Genomic DNA, 17823 nt, shown 5'->3' with positions numbered 1-17823 from the left:
ATATTAGTGGGAGATGACAATAAGTAGTGAATAAAAAAATAAAAATTAACAACTTCAATTACTTATTTTTTTCTACCTAAAACAGCTCCAGATAACTAATAAATTTTTTAAAGGATACATAAATAAATAAACTCTAATTACTATTATTAATTATTACAATATTGTTTTATTTTTTCACTCCCAAAACCCCACGTTCACTCCCCCTATTTACTTCCATCGAAAACTATGCCCTTGTTGCAAATTCCTCAATCTCCGAGCCTGACCATGTTCATTGTCTTGAATAAAAAACCCTAACTTCAAAACCAAGTCAACCTTTTCTAACTTTACCTTTTTTCTTCATACATTAATTCTCTTCAAGCGGTATATATAAACACCCTTTAACCTAATTCTCCACCAAACACATATTCTCTCTTTCTCTCCATATATCACCACATCTTTCTTTCTTTCTTTCTTTCTTTTTTTCCGATCCATATTAAAACCATGGACGTTGTTATTCAACAGTGCAACAAGACCTTCTCTTCCAAGGGCAAAAAGGGAAATGGATTCTCGAGAAAATGCGCTTCGCTCGTCAAGGAACAACGCGCCAGGATTTACATTCTTCGGCGTTGCGCGACTATGCTTCTTTGCTGGTACATTCAAGGAGATGAATAATCATTCATGAAATATCTAAATAGCCATCCCTATATATGTATAATATATGTACTAGTACCTACCTAAAATGTCTATCTCTCGTCCTTATTTATATTTTTCTCCAATTGGCTTCGTCGATAGCTACTCTCATATGTCATGCTGGTCTGGGCTGGTCTTTTGCGCTGAGTTTTTTCTCTTCTTGGGATATATGTGTTTATACACACACATAAACATATATGATTGCACTACTCTTTGAATTTTTTTTTAACCTAATTGGAGATGAAAGCCCAATTAGGTTTTTGAGGGTGCACCAGAAGAGAATCTACGACCGCGCTCGCTTTTTCACAACCGGACTTTGAAAGGCATAATGAACTCTATGCATTGACGGAGCTGAAAATGGAGAGAGATCTAATATATGAATTTGTTTGTCTCTGGAAGAACAAGAAGAAAAAAGAAGGTTTTTGTTGAGATTCGCGGAAGGTTCTGTTTGGGATATATATGAAAATATCATTTCATGTATTACCTTTTTTTTTTTTTATTAAGTGACTTGATGTTATGTTATTGTTTCTGTTTTTGTTTTATTTTTATTTCCCTTGTTTTTTCTTTGGGATTACCCTTTGGAAAAATTTGGGAACGTATACTGCAACTTTTGTGCTGTTTTGTATGGTATCAGAATTTTAATTTAATTTCTATCCAGTTTTGAATAATGTCCCTCAAAAAGAAAAGAAAAAAAAAAAGAATAGAGGGATCTGTCTGTAATAATGTCATTGCTAGCTGTGACAGTTTCAATAAAAATGTTAAATAAGAGCTACTGTACTATCTGTATCATGTATAAGGTAATAAACTTGTTTTGTTTGCAATTATGCAGTTTTGTTTGTTCGAGATCTTTACTTTAATTATATGTGCTTTTTCTCTTTCTCTCAATATTATTTTCATAAGGTAGCAGAAACAAAAAAATTCTAGCATAATTTGGTGGTTGTTAGGAACTTAAAGGTAATATTAATTGTAATTAAAGATTAATGGTTACTGAAATGTATTGCTTAGTAATAAGAGAAAAATAAGTTATTTTTTGGTGAAAGAGAGAGCTAGAGCCTAGTAATTATCATTGTGTTTTCTTACTCTGCAAGTCAATGAGATACACATGCCGTTATCAAATGTTATCAGAGTGATATATCTTCGGACAATTCAAACGTTCGATGGTCGCAATATCCACACAATGGATCAATTCTTCATAAATGGAGAGTAATTTGATTTCTTGAAGATTGCAACAACATTAGAGGAATCCATGAGAGGCGATTCCAATCCGATCGCAAAATTTCATGAAGTCTCCCGTACACTTTGGGTCCCAAGGTATTGAATCTGTTGCGCTCGATCGGGGCCAAAGTTGAGCAACTCGGATATAGATTTGGCGAGTCAGAGCGGATCGACGTCGAATAAGTTCGATGAAATTAGAAGAGAAGAAACACATCAACATTGAACCGAATAATCCACAGTTCGATGAGTCATAGATATATATATATAAGAGGACCTCAACTCGTGTTCAAGGCCTTCTAAGAGATTTCAGACGGAGAAGAATGGATAGAAGCAATGCAAACTATTGGCCGGTGATGAAGGCGATGAATTTGGCAAGTAGGTTAGAGGAATGTAAGAAGAAGAAGAAGAAGAAGTTGCATAAAGGTACCATCGCGTACGAGTATCGGCTGAAATAGCTTAATAGCTATCCTCCATTAAAATTATAGCTAAACTATTTGACTATCAAATATAAAGACAACTCATACTCAATTAATATGGCGCATGCGTTTATTTTAATCTCGGCTATTTTCTTAATTATTAGATAGTTAGACTAAAATTTTAACGTAAAGAGTCTAAAGCAACCATAAGTCTAACTCTCCCTAACAAGGCTATTTAAATTATAATATAACCATAAAGTTACAAAGGAAAGTAAAGATTTTGGATTATTTAAGTAAGATTGTGTTTTAGTGAAACTGTTTGAAATTATAAGAGATTTATTAAAATTTATAAACAAAACTAATAAAAACCTAACTTATTAAAAGAGAAATGTTTTAAACTAGAGTTAATAGTGAGAAAAATATCACTAATGAACATCTTATTTCAGAAGTATCTTAAAATGGACTTTTGCTCTTATTTTGGACAAAAATACGCCTAATACTATTATAACTTTTTTTTTCTTGTTCCTTGTTTAATTCCGATGAAATTCAATATTTTCTTCAATTTTAAAATTTAAAATGAAAAAAAAAATTAATTTAATTCCACATGTGTTTGTCGGAGGTTGTTGAAGATCATCGAGGATCGTCGGAGCTCGTCGAAATCTGTCGATGGTGAGAGAGAGAGAGAAGAAAAAAACAAAAAAAAAATTAAGTTTAAAAGGATTGAGAGGTATTTTTGTCCGAAATTATAATAAAAGTCCATTTTGAGATATTTTTTCAATAAGAGATCCATTAGTGCTATTTCTCCAGGTATTAGGTCTACTTTAAGAAATTTCTTTATAGAAATCCGTTTTTCTTAAAATACTCTTTACGTAAAAAAAAAATAATCGTTCCCAATCAAAAATACCTTTTCGTAAAAAAATTATCAATTTAAGTGTAAGGAAGGAAGGTTTTAGTATCAAGTTAATTTATTTTTACATCAAGATTAATACTTATATTCCTATTAGGGGGGAAATTCCTCAGCCTAGTAAATATAGTGTAAATTTTTTATCTACATCATTTAATATCAATTTACCAAAATTTGACATAACTTAGCCACAGTAGATTTCTGTTAATAATTAACCATCTTAAATAATTTTTTTGAAAATTAACCTAAAGTTGCACCTCTAGTTAATTCCAATTGGCAAAAAGTCAAATTAATTTATCCCAAGTTTAGATATATTATTATTATCGCTTTGGTGGCAGAGAAAAAGAATCGCGTACAGAACACTACTTGTTAAATATTTTATTATTCAGTTGTATAATGCTATGACAAAGAAACGTATGTGGTTCACAAGTACATCTGGTCTTACTCTAGTTCCAACATGATGCTATAAAAATCTGAGTCAGGATATTCTCTGCAATTCAAAGACGCCACTAAAGCAAGCAACAAAATCTTGATCTCGAGACTTGGGGCTCTAAAAAGCACTACTGGTCAATCCAATCCTTGAATAGCAAAATCATGTAGAGCGGTACGTTCACAGCGGCAATGATGGAGAGCATTATGAATGTGCGCAACAATCTCTGGATCACAATCTTCTTCCATGATTTGCTGGCTCTTTGTGGTAGTTTCGTCATATCAGCATTATTGTCCACATTCACAGAAATCTCAGACTCTTGGGCCGCCCAATTGCCTTTCTTGGCCGTAGGTCGAATTACCGCACTACCCCTGAAACGGAGATGGACATGAACTCAAAATTAGAGGAGATACCAACCCCAAAATTTATAAATAAATAACCATGAAAAAGCAAAAACCTTTCTGGGTTTGTGTCGCCGGAACGTGTAACTTTGGGAGCTTCAGAAGCTTTCTTAACTAAGTGCATCGAGCCTTCTGCGTCCCAAATCATTTCGTACTCGCAGTCCAAGTCTTCGTTTTTCTCTTTTGTCGCGCTGAGAGCGCTGCTTATGAGTTGTCTCACATACCCCAAAGAGTCACTCAATTGGCCCCAAAAACTAGTGTTGTTAGTTGGCCAAAGGAGCAGCAATAGAAGGGTAATTACAAATAGTACAATGTACCTGATAAGTTAAACAGATGTGAGTTTGCGTAGAAAGTTTCATTTGTGAAAAATTTCCTTAATCCACAACTCGAGAGCTATTTCCAATACCGGTAATGGTGTAATTAGCCTAAGCACACCGGTATGCCACTTTTCAAGATTTTAGAACAATTCCTTACTGAGTCGATAGAGCAGTGAAATTTCAAGACCAATTAAAGAACAGATCCTAATTACTTTTTGTGACAAAACACAGATTTTTACCATATGTAGATGAAAAGTTGTCTTGGAAGAAAGCACAATTGAGTTAAAACTGCTTCAGCGGGACTGGAATTGTTTGGAAGCACAAAATTACTAACAGACAGCAACATGAATGATGGGTACAGGTTTCCCTGCTGCCAACTAACGCTCCCGACAGTGTTCTGCAACGATTTTTTACAAGATTATATTATACGTTGAGCGAAGTTAATAGTTTCATCAAATAAAGAAAAGTTTCATTTAGAGAAGAGGGAAAAAAAGTGGGTCCTTGCCTCCATTACATGCCCGAATGTTGACTTGTGAGTTATAGTGCACTGATCATGATCATGACCAGATAAGACAAGTACCTACAAATAATAAAGTACTTATCATGATTTAGAGTTCCAGAAATATATCCACGCGGGGCGTGAAAAGTCTCGAGCATCAAAATATGATTGATGCCAAGTTCATTAACGTGCAAACGGTAGAGAACAGAGATGGTGGGCCAACATGTCTAGTTGTCTACTACATTTCCAAGAGTCTCTGCCTAGATTTTTGTTTTCAAGATAGGTTTCAGACGTGGTAAGAAGTACTTACAGGTTTGACCTTTTCGAGTAAGAACTTAGATGACTTCTCAGAAATGTAATTCTGGTAACTGCAGATTCATAACAAGGGTCAAGCCAGAGGTATATGTATTAGAGTACAGTACAAAGGCTAAATGAGCTTTCGCGTTGCTAGTCTAAACCTTATTTCTTTATCATTCCAGCGTGTGAATCGCTGCATAAAAAGAAAAGAGAAAAAAAGCATCAAACGTGTGTGAGTTTAAGTAGTTGATATATATAGTGATCTTTGTGCAACGTACAAATATCTAAAGTAGGAAATAAACAAATACATATATACCTGATTGATGAGTCTTGAATTACGATTAGGGCCACAATCTGTTTCGTCCGGACGATACAGCGGAATATGTGTCAATAAGACCCTTGGCAGCAGATGAGCATCTATACAACATGAAATACATGTTAGTTACATGATTATTGCATAATAGGCCGCTAGAACAGAGAAATTAGCATATCAGCTCATAGTGGTATACCTGAGGAAACATTCTTGATGAATTCTAGAGGCGATAAAGCTGTATCACTTAGATACCGTGCTGTGGATAATATAACTCACTATCAGTACAAAAACATATGACCTTCTAAACCAATAGCAGTAAAAAAATTATCCACTTATAAATGTACTTAGGTATGAATTTGAATCCACTGCTGCGGTAATCTCACATCATTGATATACATCCAAATAAGAGTGTAAAGTAGAGAGAATAATATTTTTTTGTTCCCACTATACCATCTACGCTTTGAGCATCAATCGCAATGAACTCCACTTTTCCCACTGTAAACCGATAGTTTCTCTTTCCGAATTCCTTTTCATATCGGCTGACAACCTGAAAACAAACGAACAAGACACAGTTGAAGAAACCATAGCATACTTGCTAAATTGTCCATTAAGGTGCAAGGTCATCTGCTTCATTTTTAAACCAGTTTTCTTTCTGACAGTAAGAAAAATTACATTCGGCCAACGGGCGTGGACGACTTCATAACCGATGTCATGGTTTCCAGCAAGAAAGTGAACTTTCACGTCTCTATGCCTCCCTTGTGAATCCAGGCCAAAGATGTGTTTAAAACGGCTTAAAGACTCCTGCCATCTAATCAAAACATTACTTTCGAGTATTCCGTATCACACAATATTTGCATTGATACAGAAGCAATGGAACAAGAAATCTTTTCCTTAAGAACAGTTAAAAATAACAATTATTCAAACCTCATCACCCAGATGCTTGAGCTACAAAGGAACAAAAGGGTAATAGCAACTCAAACAATACCCACAATGCGAGGGAAAAAAAGGAGAAGCACACACACGAACCCAATACAGATTATGCTCTATAGCTATGATCAGTGGTGTATAATCCATCTATCCTTACTCATCGTTTGACAACAATGGGCCACCGTCAAAAAGATCGCCTAAATGCAAGATAACGTCGGGCTTAAAAGGCAGGATAGATGCAAGGAATGCGCGGCGCATATATAAATCAGTGTAGAATTGAGCCATTTCCAAAACAAATGATTTCGGAGAGAGTCCGAGTGTAGTTCTATCCATCAGCTATCGAAAAGAAGAAAAACAAAAATTAAGATCTCTTTTACTAGACCACTTAGATTAATCTTAAAAACAAGTATGTCATAAAAAGAACACTATTGTTCACCTGTGGATCTGCGATGACCGCAATTTTAACATAATCGGAACCTGGATTTCCGACTCCATCTACCTGAAATCCCAATTAATCTATAGATTAGCGAGCAGACCCGATTAATTCTAGATAAACCATAGTCATACATTTCTCATGTTTTTGTTATACATCAATAAATTGTGTCTATGTTACTTATGTTTAACTGAAAAGTACCATAAATAGCCAAATTTCAAATAAAGCTCCAAAAAACCCACGAAACTCAAAATGTCTTCGAAATTCCATAACAGGAAACATATGTGCCAATTTATTGCTCATAAAGGCCAACCTTACGCCTTGAAATTAAATCTATACTACACAACGGTTTAAATCTTTTTATCCTTCCTTTTTTGGCATACGGATGCTAATGCGACAAAAACGATATCAGCTTCTCAAAAAGAGCTTCAGTGCTATATGTGGAAAGCCCCAAACAGAAAGCTCTGACAATCAAATCGATCAAAGAGGGTAGGACTTGATCTTCTTTCCTATAGTATCATCTATTCAGATCTCCGACTATCAATTAATCAATCGAATGATCAACTGTAAAAGTTCGAAGCGCAGAGAATACCGTGGAATGATGAGGCCAAGAACAATGGTGGAGAGAAGGAAGCCAGAAGGCGACGAATTCGCCGTAGAGAAGAGTGAGAGCCCATGCGACGCAGAGAATCACCGTCAACTCTCTCTGCTTCATTTCTCTTTTTCGATCCCTTCATGTCCTTTCTTAACTTAACACACTCTTATTTTCTTCCCTCTACATTCATGGCCTCTACGCAAGTTTTTTTACTTATTTATTTATTTATTATTTTACTTATAATTGCTCATTTATTTTGGGTAGAGTCGAATAATTGTTAGTGGGGTATTTTTTTAAATTTATTGTAAAAATAATGTGTTTGATGTGTTTATTTATTGTGAAATTCTTCGTTGTAAAATTACAAACAATTATTTTCTTGATATTTTGGTGTAGTGATTTTACTAATTTGGAATAGTTTTATTTTTTTAAAACGGTTGATTTTAATAGGGTATTTTAGGTATATAATCATATTTACGATTTTATATTATTATATAATCAGCGTATCGTAAATCTTAGATAAATTAATAGCCGTGTAAATTGACGTAGATACCTCACTTTTTTATTCTAATGAAAAAGAAAATAAGGAATGTCACGTCATTTTTATAGTTATTTATCTAAAATTTACGAAACGTTCTCTATATAGTAATTTCAAACGTTTTAATTGATTAGTTACTATTTTTTTTTAATACCGAGTGTTACCCATATGGTTAAAAGAAATATCAGGTTTTTCAATTAGCTTTTACTGCATATTTAAAATGACAAGGACAATCACTTGAAATCAATACTGATAAGAAAAACCAAACCATATTCTTGGGTGTTTCTTGTGTGATTATTTTCATCGTATTTAAATATGGAGTTTGATGATTGAGATATAGAGAAGAAAAGACAAAGGGGGTGAGTGATTATGAAAGTGTGATTATGTTTACTACACAAGCGTTATATACTACAATACACGTGGCTTTACCACTCTTATTCATATAGCTCTATTGAGTAAATATTACTAGATATTTACTCCCCCAGTTCATGAGCGCAAACGTTGAAAAGCTTTATGTTGAAAGAAGCGTTCAATTGATTTTTAGGAGTAATCTGAACTTTTGGAGATTTGTTCGTGACAGGATACAATACATTGTGGGAGTTAGGAACGGAGACAGAAAACCTCCTATTTACTTGTTTCATCCATAATAATATAGGAAAATCACAAAAAGTATCTTCTAAATGTAGTAAAGACCTACTTATATACTTAAATGTTTGGATATTAGATATTAGAATCTTAATTTTATAACTTAAATCAAATAGGGAGGTTGTAGGAGATAAAATTAAATCAAATAGGGAGGTTGTAGGAGGATGAGTTGTGGAAAACTAAATTATAAATGAAATTATGTATCCACAACTTAATAGTGAAGTTTTTTTTTTTTTTTTTGAAGGTTAGATCAAACAGCCATTTCGTTTAAAATTATAGTCAAACTATTAGTTTATTAAGAAAATAGTCCAAATTCAAAGTTACCGTGATAATATTCTAATTATACACTTCTATAAAAAATACCCAAAATCATCAGAACCCAATTTCACCTTCTACGAACCCATTTCTCTCCCATCAAAATCTGCAGAGCCAACACAACATTCTTCAGCAGAATCCTCGTCGTTGACCTCTCGGACTCCGGCGTCGGCGCTTCCATAGTCAAGGCATGCAAGGAGTTCGGATTCTTCAAGGTTATCAACCACGGCGTGCCGGCTGAGCTCACCGCCGACCTAAGTCGCAGGCCCAAATCTTTTTCGCAAACACACAAATCCGCAGATTTTCTCAATCATCCGATCGAACAACACTTCAAGCCCATAGTCAAGGCATGCAAGGAGTTCGGATTCTTCAAGGTTATCAACCACGGCGTGCCGGCTGAGCTCACCGCCGACCTAAGTCGCAGGCCCAAATCTTTTTCGCAAACACACAAATCCGCAGATTTTCTCAATCATCCGATCGAACAACACTTCAAGCCCCCAAATCACCACTAATGCCGGAGCTGGAGATTATCGACGGAGAGTCGCAGAGATGTCCACTCGGGATACGCAGTTCAAGGTTTGACCGAATTTAGTCGGCGTCGCGGAGAACGCCCTTTCTCGCGGTCTCTTGCGCAGGAGCAGAAGATTATCGGCAGAGAGTGTTGGAAGGTTGTGGAGATGTTGACTTGGGATGTGTTGATCAAGATTTGGCTGGCTTTGGTTGGCATCGCTCTTTCTCAAAACTTCGTCGTTTTCGGTGGAGAGCTCGCGATCGCCAGGGCCGGAGTAGGTGATCATCGGTCCGAGAGTGTTGGAAGGTCGCGAAGATGTCAACTCGGGATGTGTTGTTCGAGATTTGGCCGGCTTTGGCGCCGATAAGAAGTGAAATATAATTATCAAATAATTGCAAAATCTCGTTTGATATCACACTTGTGTGCGAGGTAATATTAAAGATAGTGAATTGTCAAATTTTCTTGTTTTTACATACATTTGAGCCTATATTCATGTTTTGGACTAGCGCTTGTATGTCTCGTTTGGATAAGATCTTGTTGAATTGGAGGATAAAAGACTAAGAATATAATCGAGCTTTCCCTAATTTTTTTGTGATTTTCATTCCAATTCAAGTTTGTGTTTTCTTGGTGCGTCATTAATAAATTTTTATTGTTACCATTAATAAGATTAGCTATTGTTTTTGCTACCGTTAAGATTAATTATTATTATTGTTATCGTTAATTAGATGAACTACTGTTATTGTTATCGTTTATAAGACTAAATATTGTTATTGTTACCGTTAATAAAATGTTATTGCTATTGGTAATAAGATTAACTATTGTTATTCTTCCCGTTAATAAGATTTATTATTATTATCGTTATTGTTAATAAAATAAACTATTGTTCTTGTTACTTTTAATAAGATCAACTATTGTTTTTGTTTATTTTTAATAAAAATCAACTATTGTTATTGTTACAAATAATAAGATTAATTATCAGATTAACTATTGTTATTGATACCGTTAATAAGATTAACTATTGTAATTGCTACCGTTTATAAGATTAACTACCATTATTTCGTTAATAAGATTAACTATGACACTAACTATTGTTTTTGTTACCGCTAATAAAATTAACTATTGTTCTTTTTACCGTTAATAAGATTAACTACTGTTATTAGTACCGATAATAAGATTGACTATCATATTAACAATTGTTCTTGTTACCGTTAATACGCTTAATTATTTTAAGGGCAATGTAGCAAAACAGCCAAAATAAAACTATAAAATTTATTTTTAGCCTATGTTTCACAACTTGTAGGGAAATAGCCAACAGGTTTGTGTGGTAATAATTAAAGTATGATTTGCCATTATTTATTAACAAATTGGTCATTTTCTCTCTCCTATTTTTTTCCTACACTTTTTTTACATTAAACTTCAAAAAACCATATCTATCTCATATGAACTCGAGATTGAGTGATTCCAAATCCTACGGATTCTTGACGCTGAGATCTTCAAAAATAGATCAATTGTGTTTGATGAAAAATCATGTTTAATACCATAGATGTAGAAAAATCACGTTACTACCTTAAATATGGAAATAATTGAAATTTTTTGAAATTATCGACATAAATATAATTTTTCATTAAACACAATGGGTCTATTTTTGAAGATCTTGACGCCACGAATTTGTAAGATCTGAAATCACTCAATTTCAAGTTCGTATGAGAAAGATACGAATTTTTGAAGTTTTGATGAAAAAAAAAATTATTTGAAAAAAATAGGAGAGAAAAAGTGACGAATTTGTTAATAAATAAGAGCAAATCAGACCTTAATTATTGCTAAATAAGTCATTTGGCTATATCCCTAAAAATTGTCAAACATAGGTTAGATCCAAAATCACATGTTTAAAGTGACCTAATTAGTTACAAATATTTTATTTTAATTGTTACCGTTAATAAGATTAACTATTGTTATTGCTACTTTTAATTAAACTAATTATTGTTATAATTAATAAGATTAATTATTATTATCGTAACCATTAATAAAATTAATTATTGTTTCAAATACTAGTCGAAAAGGCTAAACTGGAAATTTGGTATAATATTGACGATTTTCTTAAATAAAATAGTAATTGAGCTATAAATTTTAATTGATCTCTCGAGAAGAAGTGACTAATCACTTACGAATCTCTCTTCTTTGTTTTTTAGAAAAATAAAACATTCAAACTTAAATTTAATGATGACGAGTTTATATTGGATTTCAGTAACAGACAAAATTAAAAAATTAGTACAGAGAAGAAGAAGAAGAATATTAGTTTAGATTTGTATACAGCTTGAGGAGAGATGGCTACCAACTCCGCCAGCACATGCATTAAATATTAAGTAAGACAGACGACTTTCGTATAAATAAATATCATAAAAGTTCGATCTCTGTCTAGGAAAGAAAATAAAAGAAATCACTAATGTATAAAAGTCAAACTCTTTAAACACCTAAATAATATTATTAACTTCCCAAAGAAATTGTCGTAGAGAACTAAAAAGGCACGCAAACCCGAAAGAGAAACTGAAAGAGAAATTTCATTTTCTAGACTCAAAAGTTATTGAAATATCTCAATTAGACCCGCTAGTTAAAAAATATCCAAAATTGGACTTTTGTACCAATTTTGGACGAAAATACCCTTAATTCAAAATGAACCCTATCTCCATCTTTTTCATTCTCACTCTCACTTTCTCTCCATACCAAAGAACACCAAATCCGACGAGTTCCAACGCCCACCACACCAAATCCGACCGAAACCACCATAAATCCGACCTCCACCGAAAATACCCTTGATTTGAATGAGATTTGGAGGTGAATTTTTTTTTTTTTTTTTTTTAAATCTGGGAATTTTTTATGAAGATCATCGGAATCCATCGGATCCGATGGATTCCGACGGATTCCGACGGATTCCGATGGATTCCGACGGGATTCATGGATTCCGACGAGTTCCGATGGATTCCGACACGTTCCGACGAGTTTGAATATATTTTTTTAATAACTTAAGATATTTTTATTTTTTATTTTTTTTTATTTTTTTATAACTTAAAGCCCATATAACACTACTAAACAAAATTCATTCTCTACTTATTAGTATGTTGTTCATAATTAAAAAAAAAAACTAATTATAAGTATGTTGTTCATAATTACAAAAAACTAATTACAAAAAAAAAATAATTATTGGTAATGTTGTTCATAATAAAAAAAAAACAACTAATCATTAATTTAAAAAAAAACAACTAATTATGTTCTTCATAATTAAACATGTCGGAATCCGACGAGTTCCGATGGATTCCGACATGTTTAATTATGAAGAACATAATTAGTTGTTTTTTTTTAAATTAATGATTAGTTGTTTTTTTTTATTATGAACAACATTACCAATAATTATTTTTTTTTTGTAATTAGTTTTTTGTAATTATGAACAACATACTTATAATTAGTTTTTTTTTTAATTATGAACAACATACTAATAAGTAGAGAATGAATTTTGTTTAGTAGTGTTATATGGGCTTTAAGTTATAAAAAAAAAAAAAAAAAAATATCTTAAGTTATTAAAAAAAATATTCAAACTCGTCGGAACGTGTCGGAATCCATCAGAATGCATCGAAACTCGTCGGAATCCATCGGAACTCGTCGGAATCCATGAATCCCGTCGGAATCCATCGGAATCCGTCGGAATCCATCGGAATCCGTCGGAATCTGTCGGAATCCATCGGATCCGATGGATTCCGATGATCTTCATCAAAAATTCCCAGATTTAAAAAAAAAAAAAAAAAAATTCACCTCCAAATCTCATTCAAATCAAGGGTATTTTCGTCGGTGGAGGTCGGATTTATGGTGGTTTCGGTCGGATTTGGTGTGGTGGGCGTTGGAACTCGTCGGATTTTGTGTTCTTTGGTATGGAGAGAAAGTGAGAGTGAGAATGAAAAAGATGGAGATAGGGTTCATTTTGAATTAAGGGTATTTTCGTCCAAAATTGGTACAAAAGTCCAATTTTGGATATTTTTTAACTAGCGGGTCTAATTGAGATATTTCAATAACTTTTGAGTCTAGAAAATGAAATTTCTCAACTGAAATACCCGTTTTTCCCCTGAACAAAGTAAAAAAAAAAAACATCTCCACTAAAACAGAAGTCTCGTTGGGAAAAGGAAAGAAATGTCCTTGAAGTCAATAAGTCTTTTTTCTTCCTGCTTTCAAACTTATTCAATTCAATGCCTAGTAATTTCAGACTGAAATGCCTTTTGTTTGTTAGTCTCTTCTTATTACTTTTGCCTGCTGACTCGCTATTAAAGATTGGGTCTCTATTTTTGGCTTTTTTTGTGTGTTTCAAATTTCAATTACGTGGGACTTTTTGGCAGCCAATGCTATAAATAGACACGAACCTTCATAGTTAATATTGGTTTGTTACTTTAGTCGCCTTTCCCTTCTCCAGCTTTGGCCCGCCAAAAATGACTGAGAATTTGCCTTTGTCGAGTGTTACACAACTATCAGTCTCTCATATGCTGATTTCAGATTTTCAACATACAAAAAAAGAAGCTTAAAGATCCAAAATGGTTTCACGGTTACACCTTTTTTTTTATATATATATAAGATGTGAAAAATTGAATCGGTAGAATCACTCACTGCATCATAGTTCTCTTCACAGAGATGCTCAAAAACAGTATGAGAACAACAACATTGTTAAATTTATCTGCACTATTTCAAGGAACCCAAAAACAAAAACAAAACAAAACAAAAAAAAACAGATACTTTTCTGTGCAAGTAGTGGTAAAGTGGTAATATACACACACACATATATATGCGAATTTTATTTTCTTTCTTCTTTTTCTTCTTCTTCTCAGTGATTAAGTACTCTTCATTGCTGGCCAACATTTGCAAGCCAGTCAACGACTTCCTTAATATCAGGTCTCTTAAAGGGATTGTGATTAACGCACATACAGGCCACGTCAAGCACTCGGACCATCTCGTCCTCGAACCCCTTTCCCCGGAGCACGCCATCGAAGACCTCGTGGTCTTTTCCCTCGGCCCGCTTCTGGTTGACCCACCCGACCAACTCCCTCGAGACCCGGGGCTTGAAAACCTCCACGGGCCTCTTTCCCGTGAGCATCTCGAGCATCACGACCCCGAAGCTGTACATGTCTCCCCTGAGAGTCGCGACCCACGCCTGCCCGTACTCCGGCGGGATGTACCCGAGAGTCCCCACGAGCTCCGTCGACACGTGGGTCTCGTACGGAAGGATGACCCGGGCGAGCCCGAAATCCGCCACGTGGGCGTTGAAGTCCGAGTCGAGAAGGATGTTGCTGGACTTGATGTCTCGGTGGACTATGTGTGGCTCGCACACTCGGTGCATGTACGACAAGCCCCGGCTCGACCCGCGGAGGATCCGGATCCGGGTCGGCCAGTCGAGCTGGGCCGGCCCGTCGGGGTTCTCATGGAGCCAGAAATCGAGACTCCCGTTCTCCATGAACGAGTAGATCAAGAGGCGACACCCGTTGTGGACACAGTAGCCTTGGAGCGAGACCAAGTTCTCGTGCTGGGCCGTGGAAAGGGCTTCGACCTCGGCTCGGAACTCGCGGTCTATCAGCCCCAAGTCTCCCGAGAGCTTCTTGATCGCGAGCTTTGTCCCGTCCGAGAGCGTGGCTTTGTAGACCAGCCCGAACCCGCCGCAGCCGATTATGTTCGCCTGGTTGAAGTTGTCTGTGGCTTTGAGGATCTCGAGGAGGCTTAGGTTTTGCACGGTGTCGGCGTCGTTCGGGAAGAGGACCACGAGGCTTGAGTCCTTGTCGTCCGAGTTGTCGATGGGGTGGGTCGAGAACGAGTCGAGCTCGGACTTGCCGAAGCTGTCGTCGTTGTCGGAGACTCGGGGGAGGATCTTCCGGGAGGAGATGATCCAGAGTGTGAGGACGACCGCGCCGATGAAGGCGAGGCCGAAGAACGACCCGGCGAGGATTCCGACGAGGATTTTCTTCCCGGCGGGGCTTTTCTTCCCGCGGGGGTGAGTCTGGGACGCGGTCGGAGACGAGCACGAGCGTTGGACCATCGGCGGGCCGCAGAGGCCCGGGTTTCCCTCGTAGCTTGGGCCGGCGAACGTGTTGAACTGGCTCCCCGATGGGACCGGCCCTTGGAGATCGTTGAAGGCGACGCTGAAGGAGGACAGGAAGTGGAGGATCTTCAAGGAGGACGGGATTTCTCCGGAGAGTCGGTTTCTCGATAAGTCGAGCTTCTCGAGGTTGGAGAGCTTCGAGATTTGGTCGGGGATCGGTCCGGTGAGGCTGTTGTTGTTGAGCTCCAAGACGTGGAGGAACTTGAGCTGCCCGATCTCCGTCGGGATTTCTCCGGTGAGGCTGGCGGTGCTGAGGTAGATCGCCGGAGGGAGGTTCGAGAGCTGGCTGTACTGCTGGTTCGTGGCGTTGTTTGGCATCACGAAGACGGGGAGCTCTAGGTAGGGCCTGCTTACAGTCGCTGACTGGTCCGATACGAGAGCCGGGAGAGAACAGAGCTCTTTTGGAAACTCGCCGGAGAGGGGATTCACGGACAGGTCTAGGTAGAACAAGTTGGGAAAAGTGCCTAACCAGGCCGGTATTGGACCGGATAGGGAGTTCACTGAGATGTCGAGTACCTGAAGCTTGCGGAGCTTGGAGAGCCAAGTTGGGACTTTACCTCTGAGATAGCAGCCTCCGAAGGCGAGGACTTTGAGGTTCGGAAACCCGTCGGGGGCGACCACGCTGTCGTCCTCTGGCATGTCCTCGTGCAAGAAGTTCTTGGACATGATCAGGGTCGTCAAGCTCTGGATGCTCTTCAGAGAGTTGAGAACCCCGGCGATGTTGCTGAAGCTGTTGTTGGAGATGGACAGGAAGGTCAGGTTCTTGAGCGACGAAATCGCCGGCGAAATCTCTCCTCTCATCTTGTTTCCGGCGAATCTGACGGCCGTGAGCGACGCGCACGTGTACAGGCTCGCCGGAATCCCGCCAGAGAAGAAGTTGTTGCCTAAGTCTAGGATTGTGAGTTTTTGCAGGCCCGAGAGGTCGAGCTTCGAGATGTCGCCGGACATGGAATTGACTCGCAGGTTTAGCCTAAGAAGGTTGGTCAGGTTGTTCACCGACGGAGGGACTGGTCCGGTGAGGTTGTTGATGTGGAGGAGGAGACGCCGGAGCTCGGTCAGCCGTCCGATCTCTTCCGGAACTGGTCCGATGAGCTGATTGGAGAAGAGCTCAAGGATCCTGAGCTTAGGGAGAGAAACTACACGGTCGCTTATACTCCCGGAGAGACTGTTCACTGAGAGAGAGATCTCCTCGAGCGAGACCACATCGTAGAGCTCGTTGGGAATCAGTCCGGTTAGGTTATTGAACCCGGCGCGGAAAACCTGTAGCCCCAAGCAACCTCGAATCCCGCGGGAGATCTCACCGGTAAACCTGTTGAACGAGAAATCCACCACTCTCAGCGTCGCCGCCGCCGCCGAGCCGCAGAAATCGGGAATCTCGCCGGAGAAGCTGTTGTTGCTCACGTTGAGGAACGAGAGCGATGCTCCGAACGCGGAGCCCGGTACGACTCCGTCAAGGAAGTTGCTGGCGAGGTCGACGGTCCTGAGCGAGGCGGAGATCACCGCCGGGAGCTTCCCGCGCAGGCGATTGTAGGTTAGGTTTAGCTCCCGGAGCTCTCCCATAGATGTGAGAATCTTCGGCGGAATTGAACCGGAGAAAGAGTTTCGCGAGAGGTCGAGCTCGCTTAACCCGCTCATACCGGCCAGCGCCGGCGGAATCGGACCGGCGAGTCCTCTGGAGCGGAGCCGGAGAACGGTGACTCGGTCGCGATCGGCGTCGCAGGAGATTCCTTCCCAGCCGGTACAGCAGTCCGTCGACTCGGACCAATCAAGACGCCCGATCGAGCTCGGCGACGCCGTGAGGTTCGACGAAAAGGCCAAGAGAATCGCTTTGTCCCTTTCGTTGCAGGCGCTCAGAAGAGAGAAGCAGAGAATGGCAAGAGTCAGAAGCAGAGAAAGAAGAGGCCTCAGAGAAGAAGAATTCACCACCATCATCATCATCATCATCTTCACAATCATTTTTCACTGTCGTTTTTCATCTGTCGTTGTCGTACGAACGGAGTGTCGTTGCGATGGTGGTGGTGGTGGTGGTGGTGGTAATGGTGGTGGTGGTGGTGACTTGGTTTGAGTGTGGAGAAATGAAGATCGCCCATTTGTTTGATCCTCTCCAAAAGAAGATAGAGAGAGAAAGAGAGAGATATGGAAAATGGAAAGTGACGTCAGACATTTTTTTTTTTTTTTAAATGATAAAAATATTTTAATGAATTCCTTTCAAAAAAGCGTTTACTTTGTTTGTGGGCGGCTGGTAGTGTGTTGATGCTGCTGGTGATGATGATCGAT

General features: G+C 38.1%; 3 protein-coding genes across 3 annotated transcripts; 1 reads left to right on the top strand and 2 right to left on the bottom strand.

The window, feature by feature from the left end:
• Positions 1-394: 394 nt before the first annotated feature.
• On the top strand, positions 395-1490 carry LOC149385544 (small polypeptide DEVIL 22-like). Its single transcript, XM_089626811.1, has one exon. The coding sequence runs from the start codon at positions 481-483 to the stop codon at positions 649-651; it is 171 nt and encodes a 56-aa protein (XP_089482937.1). The 5' UTR covers positions 395-480; the 3' UTR covers positions 652-1490.
• Positions 1491-3570: 2080 nt separating this feature from the next.
• LOC149385543 (Calcineurin-like metallo-phosphoesterase superfamily protein) lies at positions 3571-7614 on the bottom strand. Its single transcript, XM_089626842.1, has 13 exons — positions 7414-7614; positions 6825-6887; positions 6546-6724; positions 6134-6269; positions 5912-6008; positions 5658-5717; positions 5465-5565; positions 5310-5341; positions 5162-5219; positions 4858-4932; positions 4592-4749; positions 4092-4352; positions 3571-4005 (listed from the first exon to the last, which is right to left on the bottom strand). Exons 1-13 carry the CDS (start codon positions 7534-7536, stop codon positions 3765-3767), a joined length of 1584 nt encoding a protein of 527 aa, XP_089482968.1. The 5' UTR covers positions 7537-7614; the 3' UTR covers positions 3571-3764.
• A 6430-nt stretch (positions 7615-14044) lies between these two features.
• On the bottom strand, positions 14045-17727 carry PSY1R (Leucine-rich receptor-like protein kinase family protein). Its single transcript, XM_089625660.1, has one exon. The coding sequence runs from the start codon at positions 17500-17502 to the stop codon at positions 14299-14301; it is 3204 nt and encodes a 1067-aa protein (XP_089481786.1). The 5' UTR covers positions 17503-17727; the 3' UTR covers positions 14045-14298.
• Between the last annotated feature and the right edge of the window lie 96 nt (positions 17728-17823).

This window comes from Urtica dioica, chromosome 9 (genome assembly GCF_054948205.1).
Source record: "Urtica dioica subsp. dioica isolate 48M chromosome 9, U.dioica_male_clone48M_v1_H2, whole genome shotgun sequence".
In the NCBI taxonomy this organism is placed as follows: domain Eukaryota; kingdom Viridiplantae; phylum Streptophyta; class Magnoliopsida; order Rosales; family Urticaceae; genus Urtica; species Urtica dioica.
The sequence above is the reverse complement of the archived record's forward strand: the minus strand, read 5'-3'. Positions and strand labels throughout refer to the sequence as shown.

Coding starts and splice junctions, on each gene's coding strand:
- LOC149385543 (XM_089626842.1), bottom strand. CDS start 7,536: ATGAAGCAGAGAGAGTTGACGGTGATTCTCTGCGTCGCATGGGCTCTC. Junction 5,718..5,911: donor TGATGCTCAAAGCGTAGATG/GTATAGTGGGAA, acceptor TATTATCCACAG/CACGGTATCTAAGTGATACA. Junction 4,933..5,161: donor TACTCGAAAAGGTCAAACCT/GTAAGTACTTCT, acceptor TATTATTTGTAG/GTACTTGTCTTATCTGGTCA.
- PSY1R (XM_089625660.1), bottom strand. CDS start 17,502: ATGATTGTGAAGATGATGATGATGATGATGGTGGTGAATTCTTCTTCT.
- LOC149385544 (XM_089626811.1), top strand. CDS start 481: ATGGACGTTGTTATTCAACAGTGCAACAAGACCTTCTCTTCCAAGGGC.